General features: G+C 34.7%; 1 protein-coding gene across 1 annotated transcript; it reads left to right on the forward strand.

Annotated features, from left to right (window-relative positions):
* The first annotated feature begins 5,543 nt into the window (after positions 1-5,543).
* Positions 5,544-21,637, forward strand: LOC116298273 (cdc42-interacting protein 4 homolog). The gene is made up of 12 exons (XM_089024911.1): positions 5,544-5,683; positions 5,843-5,958; positions 10,606-10,656; positions 11,326-11,473; positions 12,005-12,067; positions 12,498-12,602; positions 12,936-13,064; positions 14,559-14,705; positions 15,208-15,369; positions 16,132-16,247; positions 17,243-17,580; positions 18,187-21,637. The coding sequence occupies exons 1-12, from the start codon at positions 5,660-5,662 to the stop codon at positions 18,330-18,332; spliced, it is 1,545 nt and encodes a 514-aa protein (XP_088881037.1). The 5' UTR covers positions 5,544-5,659; the 3' UTR covers positions 18,333-21,637.
* Positions 21,638-22,887: the final 1,250 nt, after the last annotated feature.

Below are 22,887 nucleotides of genomic sequence, written 5' to 3' on the forward strand. Positions count from 1 at the left end.
GGCCGCGATGACGTAACGTGCAACCGAAGAATACAAACCATCAATTTTGGCGGGGATGGAACGCCATACCCATGCGTATCTAGCGTGACGTTAACACGCGTTATTTTGTGCTCCCAATTATTTTTGGTTTTATGCCATAAAAGCGGCTCTTGGACTCCTGAAACTGAATACAGTTCTTATCAACTTTACGAGGAATCTAGAGATGTTGTTCAGAGATTTACAATTCATGACCTACTATCGAAAACGACGCTTTCATACCAATCACAAAAATCAAATCAAACGTTTTGCTCTAGTAATCAACAACTCTTAAATATTGGACGACTTCGTAGATGTCCCCAAGGATCTATATTACAACAATGGTGTGCACAATGATTTTTGTTCTACGTTACTACGCTTCACGTCACGGTTAAAAACAAAATATTCCAAATCAAGAGTTGCTTATTATTCCAACGGTATTGCTAGTTTCCAATTATTATTGATTACTGGCGATGTACACCCTCAACCCGGACCTTTAAATGATCCAAAACCGAAATTACCATCAGTACGTAATAACCTGTTACTGGATGTAGCTAATATGCGTTCGCTGAGAAATAAGACTTCAGACTTGGTAGAATATGTATGTAGTAGCAAGACTTGACCTATTCTTGGTTTTCACCTACGTCATCATGAATTTCAAAAGCGTAAATTCGCATTATAATAAAATAGAAATTTTATATTCTTGTAAAGCGGTCCAAACTACGTATACTGGCCAAATTTTAAGGCTGTAAAGCATTTAGTTGCGGAACTATAGGCGAGTAAACATGACGCAATTTTTGGTTAAAATATATGGAGCCGCCATCTTGGTGTTCCAAGTTGGTACACCATCATGGCGGACGAAATTCCAAAGGCTTAAAATGATGGAATACTTAATATGTTTAACTAATGGATATGCTTCAATCGTTGGGATTGAACAGCATGTTGAAGAACCTACTCATGTCTTAGGCCATACATTGGACTTAGTTATAACTCGATGTTCAGATAACATTCTTAAAGACTCTCCACGTGTTGACAGATATATCTCTGATCATGGGGTTGTTCTTTGCGAACTGAACAGCGTTAAACCTTCCCTTTCTGTATGGTTCTTTATCTAAACTCAAAAGTCTTGCTCGCTTCTTTCTTGAAGTTTTAATTTGAGGCATGTTCGCCGATTCTATTCACTCACACTGACAAAGTACATCATGACAAACGTCCCACGTTTGAATAAAAAAAACAACTGTTTGTTACCAAACTTCGGGGGTAAATCGGAAAGCAGCCAAGCGAGATGAGACCGTGCATGGTGCGAAAGAATTTGATGTTATGATCATTAGCAAACAATAGAATTCCAAGAGCATCAAATCGTTGGGAAACGATCAATGTTTTCTGTATTTCTCGTTCGCTTTAGATCGCTTTAAATGAGTTCAATAGTCTTGCAATTTTGTGTAATATTAGTTTAAGTTCTAATTTGTATCCTGACGTAATTTTGAGAGAAATGATCAGCGAATTTTAGAATAATGGAAGATCTAGTAAGATTGACTAGAAAACTGCGATGAAAAGTGCGCATCAAATGTTTACCCCGTCTTCTGCACTATACGTTTTCACAAAATCGCATAAGTCGATTACCTTCAAAATGTTCCTTTTAAAACTAGAGACAGAGTAAAACTAAATGAGCAATAACTTTTGTGAATATATAGCTCTGAAATATTAATTTCGGCCGTATGAAATCCATTGTTTAGTTTTGAAGTAGATTATGCACTATATTTAAATAATCTCAAATATCTCATTATTAGCTAGATAGATTTTTTCAAAAATCCCCACAAATGGAGGCATCTAGTATATAATCATGTGGTACGAAGCATTTTAGTGTTGAACGCTCTGCAAGGCTAAAATTATTTTCTAAACGAAATCAAATATTTCATCATAATCACGTGTTATGACGTCCGATCTCATAAAAAACTGCATCAAACATTAATTCAATCTTTATGTGACTTATGTGCAAAAAAGATTTGCAATAGGTTAAAAGACGTTTATGCACTAGCGTTCCAAAAGTGGAAGGTAGCGGTCAAGCGTGAGGGGGTCCAGCCACCTTAAGGCTGGTTAGAGTTTGCTTAATTTTAAACCACCCAATGCTATTCCATCTAATGTTGATGAGAACAAATTTTCAGAATATCTAGGAATATTCTTTGTACAGAAGGTTGTGGACATACGGAATCGACTGATTCAAAATCTTAGTGAATTTGAGATACTTACAGAAAACAGAGTAAAGTCAAGTATGAAAAAATCTTCTTTGAAGTCATGCCTATTGGATCCTATGCCATCTTGGCTGGTTAGTCAGTGTGATATTTTGTTGCCTATACTTACAGCATTGATCAACGCATCTTTACAATTTGGGGAATTTTCAAATATATAGTGGAAGGAAGCTTTGGTAGTACCTCTTCTGAAAAAACCTGGTCTTGATTGTGACTTCAAAAACTTTCGTCCGGTCAGTAACTTACTTTTTACCTCAAAGCTAACTGAAAGTGCGGTGTTTGAATAAATTCATAATCACATCACAGGTAGCCCAAGCTTGGTTTCTGTGGTGTCCTGTTATAAGGAAATGTGTGGAGATTCATCAAAAACTTCAATAAAATCATTGAAACGTGAAATAAAGCCTCGAAATTTTACCCGATCACTTTATTTATTGTTTGTTTCATTCAATGACTGTCAAAATATTTGTTCTTGTCTATTAGATCGTACAGATTATGAATCAGTTGGTTTTAAGCGTTGAAAATGGTTATTTTGTATTACGCATCTCATTAGATATTTGTATAAATGTATAAATGTATACTACAACGTTTCTGCAATCGAGTGTATATATATATATATATACATATATATTTACATTTGTGTTACAGCGCAAATGAAAATACCCCAAATGAGATTTGCGCTATATAAATTCAATAAATTATTATTAATTATTATTATTATATCGTGTTTTGTCGGGGTTTTACTGGGGTTTACTATTGCACGCGTAGCTCGCATAGCCGCCATTAGTCTCGTCTCGTCACGCATCGCTCATCGGGGGTGGGGTGGGGTAGGAGGGTTTGGGAGGGTTTTGTTCCTCAAGCCTATTTCTATTGTTATTCTATTCTTATTCTTATTTCTTTTCTTCTTCTATTCTAAAGTCCACTGCATTATGGCTTAACTTGTTATATGCATATCATTAACTAACTTTTTTCATGTCATCTGTCATATAGCTTTACCTTCGGGCTATTTATATCGAATAGTGGCTGAAACAAAAAAGTAGTAAAGTCATGATTCCCACGAACAAAGAAACTCTTAAACTTATATCGAAAGTATCAAGGAAAGATCGATGCAGATTGCACCTATGCAGATAAAAATAAAATGGTTGAAGGAAGCCACTGTACAGTCAGTAGATGACTTCAATAGGTTGCTATTAATAGAAGTCACTTCCGGTAATAGCTCTTTTTTGATGGCTTGTAGAATCCTGGAGGTTGTTTTGATCTCTTGTTTTCTGGTTTGATGTCGTGAAAATAGTCAAATACAATAGTTTGAGGACTTATTTTGATGTGTTTTGACTTAGCATCCGCTAGTTGCCCCCCAGTTAACCGCTTGTTTGCCCCTCAGTCAACTCCAAAAAGTCACGTGATTGATAGTAAGCAATAGTTAAATTAAATGTCTATATTTTTTCCCTTTCTTTCTTTCTTTTTTCTTTCTTTCTGTCTTTCTTTCTTTTTTATTTCTTTCTGTCTTTCTTTCTTTCTTTCTGTCTGTCTGTATGTCTGTCTGTCTGTCTGTCTGTCTGTCTGTCTGTCTGTCTTTCTGTCCGTCTGTCCGTCTGTCCGTCTGTCCGTCTGTCCGTCTGTCCGTCTGTCCGTCTGTCCGTCTGTCCGTCTGTCCGTCTGTCCGTCTGTCCGTCTGTCCGTCTGTCCGTCTGTCCGTCTGTCCGTCTGTCCGTCCGTCTGTCTGTCTGTCTGTCTGTCTGTCTGTCTTTCTTTCTTTCTTTCTTTTTTCTTTCTTTCGTTTTACCTTGGTTTGATTATTGTGACGTGGTATGGGATAATTTACCAGTAACGTCTGCTGAAAGATTGCAAAAAATGCAAAATAGAGCTGCAAGAATAATAACAAAAAGCAGCTACGATGTCAGATCTAGTGATATTTTAACTTCTTTAGGCTGGAAAAGCTTACAAAGAAGAAGAAAGGAGCATAAAGCAATAATGATGTTTAAGACTTTAAACGCACTTGCACCAAAATCTGTAAGGGAACTCTTTTATTTTCAAGAAAATACCTACGATCTTCGTGGTAGAGAGAAGTGCTTAAAGTTACCGAAACCCAGCACTGAGTTTTTAAAAAGAGCTCTCTCTTATGACGGTGCAAAAGTGTGGAACTCATTACCCCAAAGTGACAGACTGTCCAATAATTTAAAATCTTTTAAGAGGAATCTTTCGTCTGTTGGTCCTTAACACTTTAATTACTATAATATTTTTGGGGGGTAGATGATAATTTTTTTCATAATCTGTTTATATATTCTTAACGTTATTATCAATTTTTGATATATATTACCTATCAACTCGGTTTTCATGAAAACCAATTTGTACATTGATGAAATTTCCCGAGATTAAATAAAAGACATCTCTCTGTCTGTCTGTCTGTCTGTCTGTCTGTCTTTCTTTCTTTCTTTCTGTCTGTCTTTCTTTCTTTCTTTTTTCTTTCTTTCTGTCTTTCTTTCTTTTTTCTTTCTTTCTTTCTTTCTGTCTTTCTTTCTTTTTTCTTTCTTTCTTTCTCTTTTCTTCCTTTCTTTCTTTCTTTCTTTCTTTCTTTTTTCTTTCTTTCTTTCTTTCATTTTTCATTTTTCTTTGTTTCTTCTAATTTCTTTCCCTCTTTACTTTTCTCTTTATTTGTTTATTTACTTATCTCTTCCATCATTCATCCATTCATTCATTCGAGATACAAGTTACAAGTTTATTTGCTCATAATTTAAAAATTTGGCACAAAATAGTCGAAAGAAACATATAAGTAATAAATACAATTAGTAAAAAGAGGGGAAAAAAAGTTTAAAAATAACATTAGGAGCCTGGGATCTAAATTAATCATGAGGTTTTCGTTCCTTCGTTCGTTTATTTTTCTCGTTCATTAATCCATTTATCATTATTTTTTTACCATCAAAAGATTTTAAGATTAGGCTAACATCAATTTCTGAGGCTATCTTCGGATATTTGCCATGATATATAATTTTACAATTATAAACCACCTCAGTGACTCATTGTAAGTCTGATAACAGCCAATATTAATTGCAGAGATTTTGTCATTGTGCGCTCTCTGTTCTTACAAGTCTCACAAGGCCAGTGGAATAATTTTACTACAAATGACACGGATATTTGAACGTCATAAGAGCCACCTTGTTTTCTTTTCACAGGGTTTTTTTGTTTCATCGTAAAAAAATGTACATGCATGAGTCACTGGGGTCTACGCCGGACCACGCCCACATCGCGCGCAGGTTCTGAGGGCTCGCAATGAGTTGTGGGTTTCCTGTATGGACAAGAATCGAATAGTTCCATCGCGGAATGTAGTGGAACGGTTATAAACCTTTGTTATTACTCTTGTACTGAGTCGATCGCCGTGATTCTTTGCTGTATGAAACATTATGGAGTGGGGAAATGAGTTATGGGTACGAAGCTAAAATCGTTGATTTGAAATCGCTTGGATTGGGATATTTGTTTGATTCCCTGTCGGCCATGCTGGGCTAACACATGGAGTAAAATTCGAAGGAAGTCACCTCCTCGACGATGTCCTTCTCTGATCTTCGTCTTCTTTTTTCAATTTTCAGGACCAGTTTGAATTAATTGGAAGTCATACTCTATCTGGGATTGATTTTGTGGATAAAGTTGCCAAGTTCGTGAAAGAAAGAATACGAATCGAAGCAGAATATGCCAAGGAATTAAGGTTTGTTATCCAAAACGGTTAGCTACTCTATAGGGATTCTCATCTTTTATTTCCGTTTCGTTCTCGTTATGGCATGTCTTTTTGACACAATTTAGATCTTAGTACCAGAGATCCTGCAAGTCAAGAGTTTTTGCCAAACATATAAGCTTATATCATAACGAAACATAACTTTCTATTATGTGACATTTATAAGCTTACGTCTGCATCGATAACTTAAATTTATACGAAACATCCCTCGCGATCATAAACCACACATTTCTCTTTCTACACTTTCTTTTTCATATTCTATCTTGGTAATACCAGTTTTATTTTCGCCTCTTGAAGATATCATCCGGAAATCGTCATTTATGACAATGTAGAACACGAAAAATAAATATTTTACTTCAGAGGTGTACGGTTTCTCACTCACAAAGCCTTATGCCAGAAGTTGTGAAATGACATGTGCCTTGAATCGTTCAAACATAAAGCATAATCCAAGGTGTAATTCTCGTTACAGCCGTTTAATCATCCTTTTAGAAGTAACTAATTACTGAAGTTGCAAGCTTTTCTACCGGGCGTGATCTTAGTCGCTAAATTCGGACTGAATATTATATGTTCAGCTCGTCTTAGGTCTAGGCATTGTTAAAATTTCACTTTTATTTCCTTGTGGCATTAGAAAGAGCTCTTAAGCCTTTTGTGTGGAAGATCAAAATAAACAGTCTAGATTGCTCCACTTTGTTTGATTATTAGGTCAATGCCATGAACTAAGCTCAACACTCATGTTTGATTAGTTTTTGTAAGAATTTGTATTTAGTTCTAATGTTTGAGTTTTATTGTATTTGTAATTTATGATAGTTCTTAAAAGTGGTTCACATAAATGACGTTATTGTTTAATCCTTTCTTGGTTTAAATATTACCACATCTCTAATTATATTACTTGTAATCTTACTAGTGCATGATACTTGGTGACGACAGACTAAATGCACCCATATATTTCAAAAGTCATCATCAATCAAGATACAAAATAAAGTTTTCTCTGACTAAAAAAATTCTGAAACACTGGACGCACCAAGATACGTACAGCTTGTTTGTGGTAGAGCATTAAATGGCGTTGAAAAAAATATGTGGTACATCTTGAGCAATCAATACACAATACATATAGTTTGTTCGCCATATTGTTATGGCTGGAAAAATTTTCAAAAATGGTCTAAATCTGAATAAACTAACCTTATAATGTTTGTGACAAAAAATGCTCTAGTCTATATGCATTTAAGCAGGTATAAGAACTTTGTATTATTTTAATCATTTATTTCACTAACTATTGCACGTTTAATATTAGGTTTAATTACCAAATGAAATTTTTGCTTTGGGTATGAAGGGCGGCATTATATCACAGTGGTAAAAGGTTTGTCACTTAGCACTGTGACTCATATTATACAAACTAGGCAGGTGATCATGACTGATCCAATCACTATGTTATTTGATTTATTGCTCCTAGAAAGATAACTGACTATAGAGATGGCAGCCATATTGGTTTACCTAACAAACAAAAAAAGAAGACAAAGTTATTGTCAAAAGTACGCCAATGTGGCAGCCCTGTTATGTGAAAACGCTGTATAGGTTTTCTTCAGGTTATATTTTTTACTGCTTCAAAACAAAAATAGGACATTAAAATAATTCGGCAGTAGTGATTATAAAATAAAAATAGGACATTCACTGAGAGCAGTATAATTTTATTCATATTCAATTTGTTTTCGTTAGCTTATCATAAAAAATGAAATTATTCCTACCTTGCATATGGGGCATGAATAGTCAAACAAGATCTATCTTACTATTTATCAGCAAAAGGAATGATGATTTGATGATGATTTATATAGTGCCCTTTCTATATGAATATAATCAAAGGTGCTTAGGAATGTCTATGTCATCTATGAGCCATAGATTTTTTACAGGTTGCATTTTTTAACACAAAAAATATTAATTAAACAAGAAAGCAAAACAACACCCAGTTGTTATTCAGCAAGCTTATGATCATTAATTCAAAAATTAAGTGAATTATTCCTGTGATTCTTTGAAAATGTACTGTATATTTCATGTCCAATGTTATGAAAACTTCCACATTTACAGTACATATTCAGTAAATTGTGTATACCTTGGCTGGTTAAATGGCCCATTGGTGCTTAATGTCATTTAATTGACTACCCTCTAGGAAGCATTTGTAGTATGAATTAAATTAACTAAGTTTAAGTGCCACTCCGGATTGCTTTGCTAATTTAGTGAATTTCCTTCTCCCTCTTCCTACTTGAACCATAAATTCATCCAGACATATTTCTTTTTTTTCCTTGATATAAAGTGGTTTGTAGCCCTCATCTTTGATAGGTTAGATACAGTATATATTATGTGATTTGTGATATGAAGGTGACATTTAACCAGAACTTTTATAGTTAATTTAAATGGCTATGTGTTTGTGCACATAGCTAGATTAAAATTTATCTAACACTTGTGTGGTGTCAATCTACTGTACTCATCAATTAAATAGAGCTACAATTAGCAAAAAAAAAATATACCATTAGACCTAGACGACCCACAAATTCAAATAAAAAGAAACTTTTCTTCACCAACCCCCTCACCCCTAGAAACGTAGAATGGACGAATGCTTATCAAGTGTGTTACCAATCGTTAGGGGAATCAACACTGACAACAGGGAAGATGGTGTCTGGTAAATTTTGCTCTTTTTCCATTAGATTAGAAATTAATAAGCATACAGTTTATATAGGAGGTTTACAGTCATTTCGCCCACGGACCATTTCGCCCACGCCAATTCGCCCACGCACAAAATCATCGCTACCATTGGAAATTACCAAAACAGAACTTCGATGAGACTTGTTAAAAAGAAACATAGTCTCTTGAAAGACATTTGTATATGATTTTGAAGCATATTTGGAGCGATCATTTCATGATACGATCAGTGAAAGTGGAGATCTAAACGCGACCAAGGACAGCGTTCACTTAATAGCTACCATATTGAGTCCGAGTCTGTTTCTACCAACTTATGACTCGGATGACTTTATTTCCCCATACCATGATCGATGATTTTATGCGTGGGCGAAATGGTCCGTGGGCGAAATGACTGGTTACCATATAGGAGTCCCATTATTTTATTCAAATCAGATTGCACATATGTAGCTCTGACAGCAAAGAATTCATAGTGTGATTCAAAATCTTTGTATATGGATATAATAATTAATTTTAATAAATAATATTAATAATTACATTTGTTCTGACTTTAAATATATCTTTAGAACTGTTTTGCTTCATTTAATTATAATAAATATAAGAATTTCAAATTATGCTCACATTTGATGAATGAAAGTGAAATTTAAATATTTGAACATTCAGTTTCAAAAACAAAATTACTTGATACTCTAGAATTGTACTTTAATAAGTAAAAGCAAATCCTGTTGTTTCATTGTTATGGAATCAATATTTGTTACTGCAATTCTCAGTTACACTCTACCTTCATCACAAACGAAAAAATGAGGTTTTGGTGGATGCCGATCAAAAGGGTTTCTATTGGTTTCTAGAGCAGGACTGAAGTGAATACGCACATGAATGCATGCAAACATGCAAAAATCATTGTTCTTATCTCATGCTTCTTGTCGCTGTGAATTTCTTGATCTGGATAAATTTTGTCAAAAATTACACAGGATTCCGGCTCCGATTTTAAATTGCTTGAGTGCAAAGCTATCAGTATTGAGTGTGATTTGAGTGTCTTCAAGATCAGGTAAATTCAATACCGATAGCTTTGCAGTCAAGTGGTTAAAATTCAGAGTCAATCATTAGATATTTTTAAGAAACCCCTTTGAATGATGTCGAACAAAAAAATCGATTTTTCATTTCTGATTTAGGTGTCAGTCGCGTGTGACTGGGATTCGCAGTAATGTTATCAGAAAGTGAAATTTCCCCCTGTGTTTTAATAGTTCCAGTAGGAGGATTAGATCATAATACAGACATTATCGAACACTGTCTTGTATCAATAGTCGTATATTATCACAAAAAAGAATCAGCCGTCATGTATTTCTAAACAAGTTAGAGGAGTTAGAACAAATTCTAAAAGCATGAAAACTACAATTTCAAGAGAAAAATATGACTTTCAAAGTCATTAGGCCGTATGTCATCCCATGGCCAGTGAATGACAGCTCATCATGAGTCTTTCCTGCAGCTCAGTGGTAGAGCATCTGACTGCATGGCATCCAGGAGGTCATGGGTTCGATTCATATCAGGGACAGATTTTTTTTTCAGAGTTCCCCTTTCAGCTAGTGACAAATGATAAATTATTCCATAAATCAAAGCTTTTGGGAATATGGCTTAGCAGTATAGTACGTAGTACAGTTGTCTCTCACTTCTAGCGTCTCTGGTTTAGTTTCTGCACTTGGCATCGCATGTGAGTGGTTTCATGTGAATAGAATGTCTCTCCCTTGATTCAAGGGTTTTTTAATCTCCCTTCACAAAACATGCTAAACTCCAGTGATTACTGAGTGAGTAATCAGCTGTGTGACAACTTTGATCAGCCCAGAGGTTGTTTTAATTTATATACCCAATATATTTGGAAATGACAATGTACAGTAGCTTATCGTTGTTGTAATATTTTCTTTTTCATTATTACAGAAAACTTGGAAAGTCTTTTCAGCCTAAGAAGAAAGAGGAAGAGGACCAAAAGTGAGTAAATTTGTTTGTTAACAGGTATTGCACAAAATTTTTGCGGCACATTTTTGTGATTTTTAAAAAAATGCAAAAACATAATGGAAATTAATTTATAAATGACCCTGAATTTTTGAGAAAATATTCTCAATTCTCAATTACATGCGCGAAATAGGGGGGAAATATTTAGAGATATGATAGTTTTGGTGGACGCCAATCAAAGTGTTCCCTAGCATTGTCGGAAAACACAAAGCTTTTAAGGGCATGTGCCTATGGAATGCCATGGAAACGCATTGATTAACATCCACCAAAACCTACTTTGTCACGATGGCAAATTGTACGATTTCACGCTTGTGATTAAGAAGGGCTGCATGTAATAAGCAGGCCTGGGACGTTGTTTCTTCTTTCTAATAACCAAGCTTGTACCTAGGCGCCTATATTGCTCTAGATGAAAACTTCACGACTAGTGCCAGTATTAATTCATTACACTCAAGTCAAAAGGAAACTATTAACACAAACGTTTTTGTTGTTTCAAAAGTTTTCATCCTGTTGAAGGATTTATGCATATGTAGGGAAACAAATTGTGAAGGATTTATTCAATGAAATTGCAAATTAAAGGCATTTTATATTTGATTCCTTTGCAAAATTGCAAAATAATTTTTATATTTATTGGTAATTTTGTTTTAGATTTTCATTTCAACTTTCTTTTAATGGAGTCGTGAAGGAGACTGATGATCTAGCCGGGCAGCATGAGTTGATTTCTGAAAATCTGAATACCAATGTTTACAAAATTCTTCAGCAACTTCATACAGATCTCAAAAAGGAAAGAAAAGAGGTATATATATACTATTAGATATATAGAGGATATAACATGGGCGCGCGAAGATACGAAATTTATCCTCAAGTGTTGAAAGGATCTCTCACAAGTGTGCGCAGCGAACGAGTGAGAGATTTTCAACACGAGAAGATAAATTTCGTATCTTCAAGCGCCCATGTAATATTCTGTTTATTATATAATTATCAATGACAGTATGTTTTGGCTTTTTCAGGCAATTCTTTCCGTGTATTTTTGAATAGCCATCGCAATGGTGTTATTTTCACACGTGAAAATAACGTTATTTTCACGTGTGAAGATATCAATTTTTCGAAATAGAGAAAAATAGATATTTCATTGGTAATTATATAATAAACTGTAAATATGTTGTATCCTGTGACACAAAATACACCTAGTTAAAGTGCAATACTTGATGGGAAAACACAGTTGAATACTGCCAAACATACAACAGTGTTCCTGGATTCCGATGGGCTGTATTTTGTATTCTGTTTGTTTATTGTTTGTTTTTAATATTCCTTTTCATTTTTTTAGCATTTAGCAGAGGCAAAGAAGGTGCAAGATACTTTGGACCAGTCCCTGAAGGCACTTGATGCAGTAAGTTAAATTAATCTCCTTTCCTCTGTGGCTATCGGAAGTCTTTTCAAACAAGGTGTAACTGTTTGTTTGTTTGTTTGTTTATTTATCTCTATCTTTAAGTTTAGTAAAACAGTTTATTATCAAGAGAGATGTAATTTATATCTGCCTGTTAGTCTGTCTGTTTGTCTGTCTGTCTGTCTGCCTGCCTGTTAGTCTGTCTGTCTGTTTGTTTGTTTGCCTGTCTGTTTGTCTGTCTGTCTGTATTTGACTGACCAACTGATGACTGACCAAAAAAACTGATTGACTTTCCAATTTGTGTATACAGTGTGTGACCAATTAAGACAACTTTATACATTTGTCTGTCTGTCTGTCCATCTGTCAGTATAGTATTTCAGTTTTGCCACATATCAAAAATTCATCAACTTAACATTAATTGTACCTTTCCTAGGCTAAAAAAAGTTATGAGAGAGCAAGTGCTGATGCAGAACAGGCATTTTCTTTATTCCAAAAGGCAGATGGAGATATGAGTATGACAAAGTTACAAGTTGAAAAGGTAAGATCATTGTACAATGTAAATTATGAAATATAAATTTGGGAATACTAAGAAACTCAATGCATGTTTTTTTTAATAACAATCCCTTTTATACTTCACTCTTCACATCATCTCTCTGCTGTTCTATGTTATACTATGTGATATGCTCTGCTCTGCTCTGCTCTGCTCTGCTCTGCTCTGCTCTGCTCTGCTCTGCTCTGCTCTGCTCTGCTCTGCTCTGCTCTGCTCTGCTCTGCTCTGCTCTGCTCTGCTCTGCTCTGCTCTTCCATTCTTTTTCTTGTACCATTTAAACCATTTATTCCATTTCTTTTCATTCATTGTATGTGCTTTCAGTTTAAATTAACCTCAGTTGAGAAAGGCCAGGCCAAGGAAAAAGCTTTAGAAGAATACAAAAGCCAGCTGGACAAAACAAACAACAAACAAACTCTACATTATACCACAGAAATGCCTGCTGTTTTTAATGTAAGTACATGAAGTCAGCCCTCTGTAAAGCAGCTTTTTCTGTAATGCAAGAGTCTCCTGTAACTCAATGGTATATATCATCCAACTGAATTACAGTTAAGTCGCCCGAGAATTTCACTAGCCTGATCCCAAGTCACCCAGAGTCATTGTTAAGTCGCCCCTAATTATTAATACATAGTTCAAGGGCGACTGAGCTCTCTGGCTACTTAACTGAATACGATATGACAAAAACATTTTTGAGTTTTTTTTTTGTTTTTTTTTTTCAGTGAGATATGCTTAATAATTGACCTATAACATTATGACGTCACAGCTTGTTTACATAGGCAAGAATAATAGGAATTTAGGCAAAATTTTCTTTCATTCGGGATATCTTAGTACAACATTTATCTGTTAAAATCGAATTAAATCACAATAAAAAATGGTTAATTAGACGGGGAAAGGTGTTAATCACCTTTCCCTGTCTAATTGACCATTTTTTATTGTTTTTTTTGTTTTTTTTAATATTTTTTTATTTATTAACAAACATAAATCATGAGTACACATAACAAATAATATAAATAATTACAAATAGTGGTTACAGATGGTGCTACGGGCTTGCTTGTCTTAATTCAGATAATAGTTCTTGAAGATTTTGATATTTATTTACATGAGAGTGCAACTTGCCCTTTTTTCTGGCAATTCTTCTTTCTATTTTTTCATATTCTAAAAGTTTCATTTGAAATACGATAATATTGGGCCTAGAGCCTCTAATTCTAGCATTATATAATACATATTTATATAATAGAAAGAGAAATTACCATTTTTTATTGTGATTTAATTCATTTTGCTTCTATTTTGCCCCCTCTGACGACCATGATCCTTAGCGTTTAAAAAACAATAGATTGTTTTGATGTGATGTCATAGTGTTATAGGGCAATTTCATATCATGTTAATAGTTGACACTTACAGTTCTTTTATGGTTACCCTTAAAAGCTCTATAAAATTGTCCAAGTCATAAAATATAAACTAGGATAGTAAATAAAGTAGGGTACATGTACAGTACACAAGGGTGGATCCAGGGGGGGAGGGGGGCTAAAGCCCCCCCCCCCCCCCTTCAGCAGAAAAAAACGATGATTTTTTATATTGTTTTCCATTGTGTTGACGGAAGAAACTCAATTAGCCCCCCCCCCCCCCCCCCCCCCCTAAAATTTTGGCTGGATCAGCCCTTGGTACATGCATTTAGAAAACTGAGAAAGAAATGAGTTAGGGAAGGAAGGAAGTTAAACTGAATGCCCGGAAGTTAAAAGAACAATAATTTATTTGCAGATCTCCATTGCTCGTACAGATATTGGGTAGTTTATTTTCTATCTCATTAACAAATAGTTAACCCATGCGGTTGTAAGTTGTTCAAGTTAAAGCCCTGATAATGGTCAACGTCGTCGAATGCTCATGCATCCTACATACAAGAATACCGTTGATCAATTGTGTTAATGCTTTTCTTTCTTTTTCCAACAGCAATTGCAAAGTATGGAGGAAAACAGAATAGCTAAAATAGGATCATTACTGACAGAATATTCAGATATCCATTGTTCAGTTATGTCCATTATACAAACATGTCTAAACAACATGAAATCAAATGCAGCATCAGTTGATGGACCCAAGGTACATGTATATCAGACTTTAAGGAATATGGTTAAGAGTAATTAGTGTCATTGTACGGGACTCTGTTTTGAGGGGAGGCCTGATGTGTTACTCAGTATATCCTTAATTTATTTTATTCCTATGAAGCCCAAAGGGTGGCTAATGTGCTTATTTCACATTACTTGTGACTATAATTTCATATTTTGGGGTGTTTGGGTATTTCTTTCTCCCTTAACTACTGATATTTTGATCATAAACTACAAAGAAATGTATGGAGTGATGTTCGATGTTGAGTGTATGACGTCACAGACTCCTAAAAATAATCCTAAAAATATACTTTCGTCCTGAATATCGAGAAAACACATCATACAGTGATTATTGGACCTTTAAAGAGTATTCTTAGGAAGTTTCAGCTGCATCCAAGTTTGAGCGATTTTTGTCAAAGTAGCACTTTAAACCCTGTGGATGATGAAATTCTAGATACACTATTATAATCAGTATTCTATTACCTGTTTTGTGCCAGGACTCACAAAAACTGATTGAAGAACACCGTACAGCCCTCAAGCCACCTGGGGACATAGTGTTTGAAGAATATGGAAAAAGCACTCCTCAAACTCCACACCCTAAAGAAAAGAAAAAGAAATTGAAAATTAAATCAAAATCACTGTTTAGCAAATCTAAAAAGGTGTGTTTCATTTATTTGTATAGATTTTAATTTTGAAGTCATTAGTTTGGTAATAGGCCCTCTGCAGCTAATGGTGACGTGTCTGTACTGAAGAGCAAAATTTTTTGTTTATATTTTAAATTGGTGATTCTTTTTAGCTACTTGTAAAGAACTGGATGAAATGATGTTCAACCAGTGTGTTACGAAATGCAGTCTTATTACGATCTCTCGAAAAAGGCCGTAGAAAGTGTGTTTGCTCTCAAGTAAAATTCACCCATGGGAATCAAAACGTTCATTCATTTGCTCTCAGTGAATCAATAAGCATGTGATTACTGAGCTGCAAAGGGCCTATTATTGTTTGGTGACTAACTGACCAACTGAGTGACTGATTGACTGACCGATCAACCAACTGACTGACTGGCTAGCTGGCCGACTGTCCGACTGACTGACCGACTGACCAACTGTCTGACCGACCGACCGACTGACTGACTGATCAAGCAACTGACTGACTTACTGACTGGCTGACTGACTGACTGACTGACTGACTGACTGACTGACTGACTGACTGACTGACTGACCGACCGAATGACTTAATGACCGACTGACCGACCAACCGGTTGACTGACCGACCAACTCATGGACTTACAATCATGACATACAGATGGAATAAACAATTGACTAACTAGTTCAGTGACTAAGAACTCTTACTGATAACCTTTGAAGACAGATAAGTGTGGTAATACCTGATAACATTCCATAACTAATTGGTTCATCCTCTTTTAGTCTGACACTGAGGATGGCAATGATTTCAACACTCTGTCACCAGGCGAGCAAGCTAGAATTTGTAAGAACAAAATCAAAAGTTTAGATCCTCAGGTTCAACAGTTGAAGTCTGCAAGGTAGTGTAAACTACAATACTTTCTTTCATAAGGACCTATCATTATCATCGTCATCATCATCATCATCATCATTATCTTCATCATTATCATTGTCAGGATATCTTTATTATTGTCATTGTCATTATATCATCTTTATCATCATCATCTTATTATTATTATCATCATCATCTTATTATTATTATGATGATTATTATTATCATCATCATCATCTTATTATTATTATCATCATCATCTTATTATTATTATAATTATTATTATCATCATCATTATCATCATCATCATCATCATCTTATCATCATTATCATCATCATCTTATTATCATCATTATTATTATCATCATCATCATCATCTTATTATTATTATCATCATCTTATTATTATTATAATTATTATTATCATCATCATTATCATCATCATCATCATCTTATCATCATTATCATCATCATCATCTTATTATTATCATCATTATTATTATCATCATCATCATCTTATTATTATCATCATCATCATCATCATCATCTTATTATCATTATCATTATTATTATCATCATCATCATATTATTATTATCATCATCATCATCATTATTATCATCATCATTATCATTGTCAGGATATTTTTATTATTGTCATTGTCATTATATCATCTTTATCGTCATCATCGTCATATTATTATTATCATCATCATCATCTTATTATTATTATTATCATCTTATCATCATCTTATTATCATTATCATCATCGTCATCATCTTATTATTATCATTATCGTCATCATCATCTTATTATCATTATCATCATCATCATCATCATCTTATTATCATTATCATTATTATTATCTTTATTATCATGATCATCATCATCTTATTATCATTATTATTATTATCATCAGCAGCAGCCAGGTTCTAATACTACAGATTGCATCTCCTTTTGTCCAATCAATATTAGTATTAGACTTAAGCAGGAAGAACTTTCTCATCTTTCTTTGTGTTTCTGTTAGGGAAGCCATGGAAAAGATGACAGGCGTGTACCTTCAGAACCCTTCTCTCGGTGATCCAGCATCCATGGAGGAAGAGCTTAAAGGAAATGCCAAAGAACTGGATAAATATAGTCAGGAATTGTTCAAGTATCAGTCGTACTTAGCCATAATAGAACAAACACCTGCTCCTGCTCCTCCACCGTGCTATTCGAAGCCCTCAAATGTGCAGCCTCCGCCAGCCCCATCAGATCAACTCCCACCTCCAGCACCTAGTATATTGGTTCCCCCTGTCGAAGAACCTGAAGAAGATAACGAATTTGATGACGGGGAGAGGTGTAGAGTGTTGTATGACTTTGAAGGTAATAGAATGATTGTAGTTGTTAGAATGCCATTAGCCATTCCCAAACTGGGTCGAGTTGATATTGCAGTGCGTTGTGGGATCGTTTAGGGGACTAAATAGACGCCATCTTGGAAATATGTCTCCTAAAATAGTCCCACAATGCACTGGAAAGCCAACTCGACCAGTTTTTTCCTTAACCTCGGAAAGGCTTCTTGTTTCAGATGATGTGGTGGTGTGAAGAAGGCTGGCTTCTCGTGTTATTAGGGACTTTAAAATTTGCAAAATCTGCGACGTCGACGTCAACCGGAAGTGTTCCTAACCGAGGCTGGAGTTACCGCGCATGATCAACTGTAGTTTTACAATGCGCGGAAACTCCAGCCTTAGCTAGGAATTATTATTTGTGGTCACTGAATGGAACTGTAAAAAAGAGTATTGCTGGCTTTCAAACAGCTGATAAGAGCCCATGAATCTCATTATGAGAAACGATTCTATTCAAAACTCACGATTCAGCTGACGAACATTCCGCACGAGACCGGAAATGACGGTCAACTCAAGGGAAACTAAAATTATCGAATCTAAGAATATCTAGGATAATTTATTCAAATTTCATTGTCATTACTTCCAGGTACTAATGATGGAGAGCTCCCCGTACATGAAAATGAAGAGCTAATCGTCACCGAAGCTGACAACGACGGTAGTGGATGGACCAAAGTCACCAACGGCACGGACGAAGGATACGTACCGACGGCGTACGTAATGATAATAGAATAAATACCTACTACACTTCTAACTTTAAAAAAATAATTAACGAATAGCCAAGTTGCTGTGTTCGTGAGAAACGAAACTGAAGCTGTTTCGAAAGCCTTGCGCCAACAAAGTTAACGAAGTTTGAAGAGAAAAAATTAATTTTTTCAAACATTATGTTATTTTAAAGATTAATATACTGGTAGGAAAATTCGGTCGAAAAACGTTTTGGCATTTGAAGTGAAATGCGAGAATCTTAAATTTAAGTTTAATCTTAAATTAAAGCTGGTAATTTTTTATTTGACTTTCGGCATTTTTTTTTTTTTTTTTTTTTTAATTTTATTTTTATTTTTTGTTTGTTTTGAGCTCTTCATCTAGCTGCTTCTCTCTCTCTCTCTCCCTCTTTCTCTCTTTTACACGTTATTCTAGGTTCAGTTTTCATGATCTCAAAACAAATACCATGGACCCTTCTAAAAACTGTCTTGAATGCAAGGCTAACATGGAAATGAAAAAGAAAAGCCCACAAATTCCATCGAGGAAAAAAATGTGATTTCTTCTTTTGTATTTTCATGTTAGCCCCGATACTTTTGAGAAGGGTCCATTAAAAGGCTTTTCATAAACAGTTGATTAGATTTTGTTATACCATTGCTAGCTCTGTCATTCGCCTGCCAGAGGTTTTATTTAGAGGGGTATTAGCAACGACTTCGTGCTGCAAAGGATTATGGGACTGAATTTGGGAGAGGAAGTGACGAAGTATTCGTGCCGTATTTTTTCTAATATTCCTTTAGAATGCATTAATAAGCCTTTTCATAGTTTAAGAATCGATTCCACTGCCCATGCGATTTTATCCCCAATTTCTCACCTTTGTTTAATTAAGAACAAAAGAAGGTTTAGACAGAAGAAGGTGAGAAATTCAGGATAAAATCGCATGTGCAGTGGAATCGATTCTTAAACTATGAAAAGGCTTATTCTAAGACAGACATTTACGATTTTCAGCAATTGGTGTCTGTTCCATGCTATATATTAAAACATATTTTAGCTTGTCTGACATAGCAACAGTAACTAGGGAGGTAGAACAATGAATACGGAATCAGTGTCGTATATTTCCCCAATTTTAGCGCGTTCGGGATGACATCTTGGGAATAAACATGGCAGACGCAAAGAAAGTCCATGTCTTTATCAACAAATTCATCCCCACAGTTTTTTGCCCACAAAAGCATTACCAATCCTCCTTTGAGGTTTGTAGGGGCAGATTGAACAATTCATAGCTAGATTGGGTTGACAAATGAAAGAGTAAAAGCAAAAAGTAAACAAAACACTTATAGATGTCTAAGAAATTATAGAAATTATAGAAATTGATCTTCTGTTGAATTTAATTTCGGTTGTCGGTAGAGTATAGAATTTCGAAATATGAATACTGCAGAATTAGACAAAACTAATGAAAGTAGAATACCAGATGTTAAAATGTGTTGTCGTATTAGTGTTATTATAGTTAATATTATTAAATAATAATCTTCCTTAAGAAAATTGATATTTTCGTTAATAATTTCCATATAGTAATTTTGAAGAAAAAAAATTTGATAATTGTTAAAATTCTATTGAAAAGAAAGGAAGAATGTTCGTCTTTTTTTGAACTAAAAGAATGCGATAGAGCTCTTAAGCGATCACGTCTTTGATCGGAAAGCACAAGGACTTTGTATTTGACTCGTACAGAATATAACAAGACTAATATTAAAGATTGGCTTTGTTAGCAGAGGAAAAAAGTCCTTTCGCTGGATGTGAACTCCATTCCATTGATTATATGGATGTGAAATATTCATCGTCTAATGGAGTTCACATCCAGTGGAAGGACCTTTTGGATTAATGAAAAAGGTCCTTTCACTGGATGTGAAATAGTGATGGTCTAATGGAGTTCACATCCAGTGGAAGGACCTTTTTCATTAATCCAAAAGGTCCTTCCACTGGATGTGAAATAGTCATGGTCTAATGGAGTTCACATCCAGTGGAAGGACATTTTGGCTTAATGAAAAAGGTCCTTTCACTGGATGTGAAATAATCATGGTCTAATGGTGTTTACATTCAGTGGAAGGACATTTTGGCTTAATGAAAAAGGTCCTTTCACTGGATGTGAAATAATCATGGTCTAATGGTGTTTACATTCAGTGGAAGGACATTTTGGCTTAATGAAAAAGGTCCTTTCACTGGATGTGAAATAATCATGGTCTAATGGTGTTTACATTCAGTGGAAGGACATTTTGGCTTAATGAAAAAGGTCCTTTCACTGGATGTGAAATAATCATGGTCTAATGGTGTTTACATTCAGTGGAAGGACATTTTGGCTTAATGAAAAAGGTCCTTTCACTGGATGTGAAATAATCATGGTCTAATGGTGTTTACATTCAGTGGAAGGACATTTTGGCTTATGAAAAAGGTCTTTCAGTGAATAGATGTGAAATAGTCATGGCCTAATGAAGTTCTCATTCAATGAAATGACGTTTTCGATTATGAAAGAAGTCCTTTCAATAGATGTGAACTAGTCATGGTCCAATGTAGTTAACATCAGGCGAAAGGACCCATGTTTTTGATAGAGGTCCGTACGAGAACGAGTACGAGTTGGCACTATTTTCGTAGTCATGGTCGTACACGTAGATTGAAACTTAGTGCTCCATTCTCTACTTTCACATCCCCATAATGCCTTGCGTCTTTGGGGGGTAACCAATCAAAAAACTGTCCCAAATTGAAAGGTTTCTTAATTTAACTTATACTATACTTGCTTTTATCTGTACAATACTGATTATCAGTTTATTCCAAGTTATTTTTGCGTGTACAGATCAAAAGTTTTGGTCTTACAGAAAATGTATGGACTTAGGATTTTTCTTTTTTTGCAAGTTTACCTTAAACGTCTTTAAGCTTCTATCTTTTTCTGTTTTTCACTCCTTCATTTTATTTTTTGGACACCAAACAAAGGTATTTTCAACATTGTTTGATCAGCCTCCAGCAAAATAAGTGGGTTTTTACCCTCTGGTTACCCCCCAAAGACGCAAAGGATTACGGGGATGTGAAAGTAGAGAATAAAGAATTTTGAAGATTTGTAGTCATAATTTTAAAAGTAATTCACCGTTCTGTTTTTATCTTGCTATACTATGAATTACAAGGTGTCTTGCATGAACGTGAATAACGTTGATGGTACACAGGAATCCCACTACAACTTTATTCAAGTGAAGGCGAAGTTTAATAAGATGAAGCTCTTCTTATTTTTAAATTTGCATTATTTTTAGTCTGTTGTAATTTTAAACTGAATATGAAATAAATATATTTTATTTAAAAATTTATCCATTCGCCAACTCAGTCATTAGAATAAAACCGAGCTTTCTGCATAGGTGTTCTCCGTATGAATCAACTACTTCACAACATGCAGCTTTCCTAACCAGTTCATCGTGTTTTTATTCGAAAATCTTTTTACTTGATTTAGAACGGCTATGGAAACAAAAAAATACTAAAAATTAATTATTATGCAACTTTTGGAACAGCAAAAATGAAGAGAGTGGATTAGGACAATACTATATATATTATCAGTGATAAAGCCTAAGACCGACCTCTATATGTATTTTAAATTGTGTTTGAATATTGTCTTTTCGGAGTATTCCTGTGTTCGTTCCTTTCTATACTTTAGCTCTTTCTGGTTTTTCTTTCTTCTTGAAGATACTCCAGACAAAATTTACGGTGTTTGGCCAGTCGACCTCGCTAAGAAGAAAATAACCAGCAACAGAGTAGAGGAAGATTATGCAACATGCCAGCAGGCAAACTTGCCAATCAAAGTATAATCCTTCTTCCTTTTCCATAACTTGATTTTGTAATTCTTTGAGCTTCTTTTGCAAAGCAGTTTTTTGGTCGAGCTTACTAGAATATATATGAATATTTTATCAATTATAAGTCTTCAAACAGGAATCTTTTGCTGACAGAGTCCTTGTTATGACTACGACTGTTTATTACTCTTCTTCAGCAGAGTCATAAGGAGAGACGAGCTCGATGGTCAAAAGTTGTTTTTTCCGATTCCTTTCAGACAACTGAAAATTAAACTATCTCAGTAAGTTATTGAACTTTCTGGAATATAGCAGACCAGATTCAAGTCAATTATGGGGCGAAGTTTTTTATCTATGACGACGAAACTTCAAAGAGATAACCCTCTTAATACATATACCAAATATGTATTTTCGACTGAGCAGCAATACCCTTTAAATGTCGACTTGAAACTTCATCTTTGCAAAAGTTCTCAATGAGACTAAAACACTGGCAACGTTAACGCTTATAAATTTAGACTTTTCAAGTTACTACTGTACCTTGGAGAATAAATACATTTAATAAACTTTATATAAATTTTAGAAAACAGGTGTTATCTTTTTCAATTTGAATGCATAATTGCAAATTGGATGTTGAAACCCCTACGAAGTGTTTGTGTTAAGAGGAAATGTTTTTCAATAATTTGCAATAATGGCAAAAAGCGCCAAAAACTAGACTTTCGTATGAGTTTTGATCCCAATTTTCATTTTGGTTTAAATCTCAAAACCTTTAAACAGTTAGG

The sequence above is a fragment of the Actinia tenebrosa genome, unplaced genomic scaffold (assembly GCF_029948245.1).
Source record: "Actinia tenebrosa isolate PJP-AT-01 unplaced genomic scaffold, QUT_ActTen_1.0 PGA_scaffold9__36_contigs__length_13948895, whole genome shotgun sequence".
NCBI lineage: Eukaryota > Metazoa > Cnidaria > Anthozoa > Actiniaria > Actiniidae > Actinia > Actinia tenebrosa.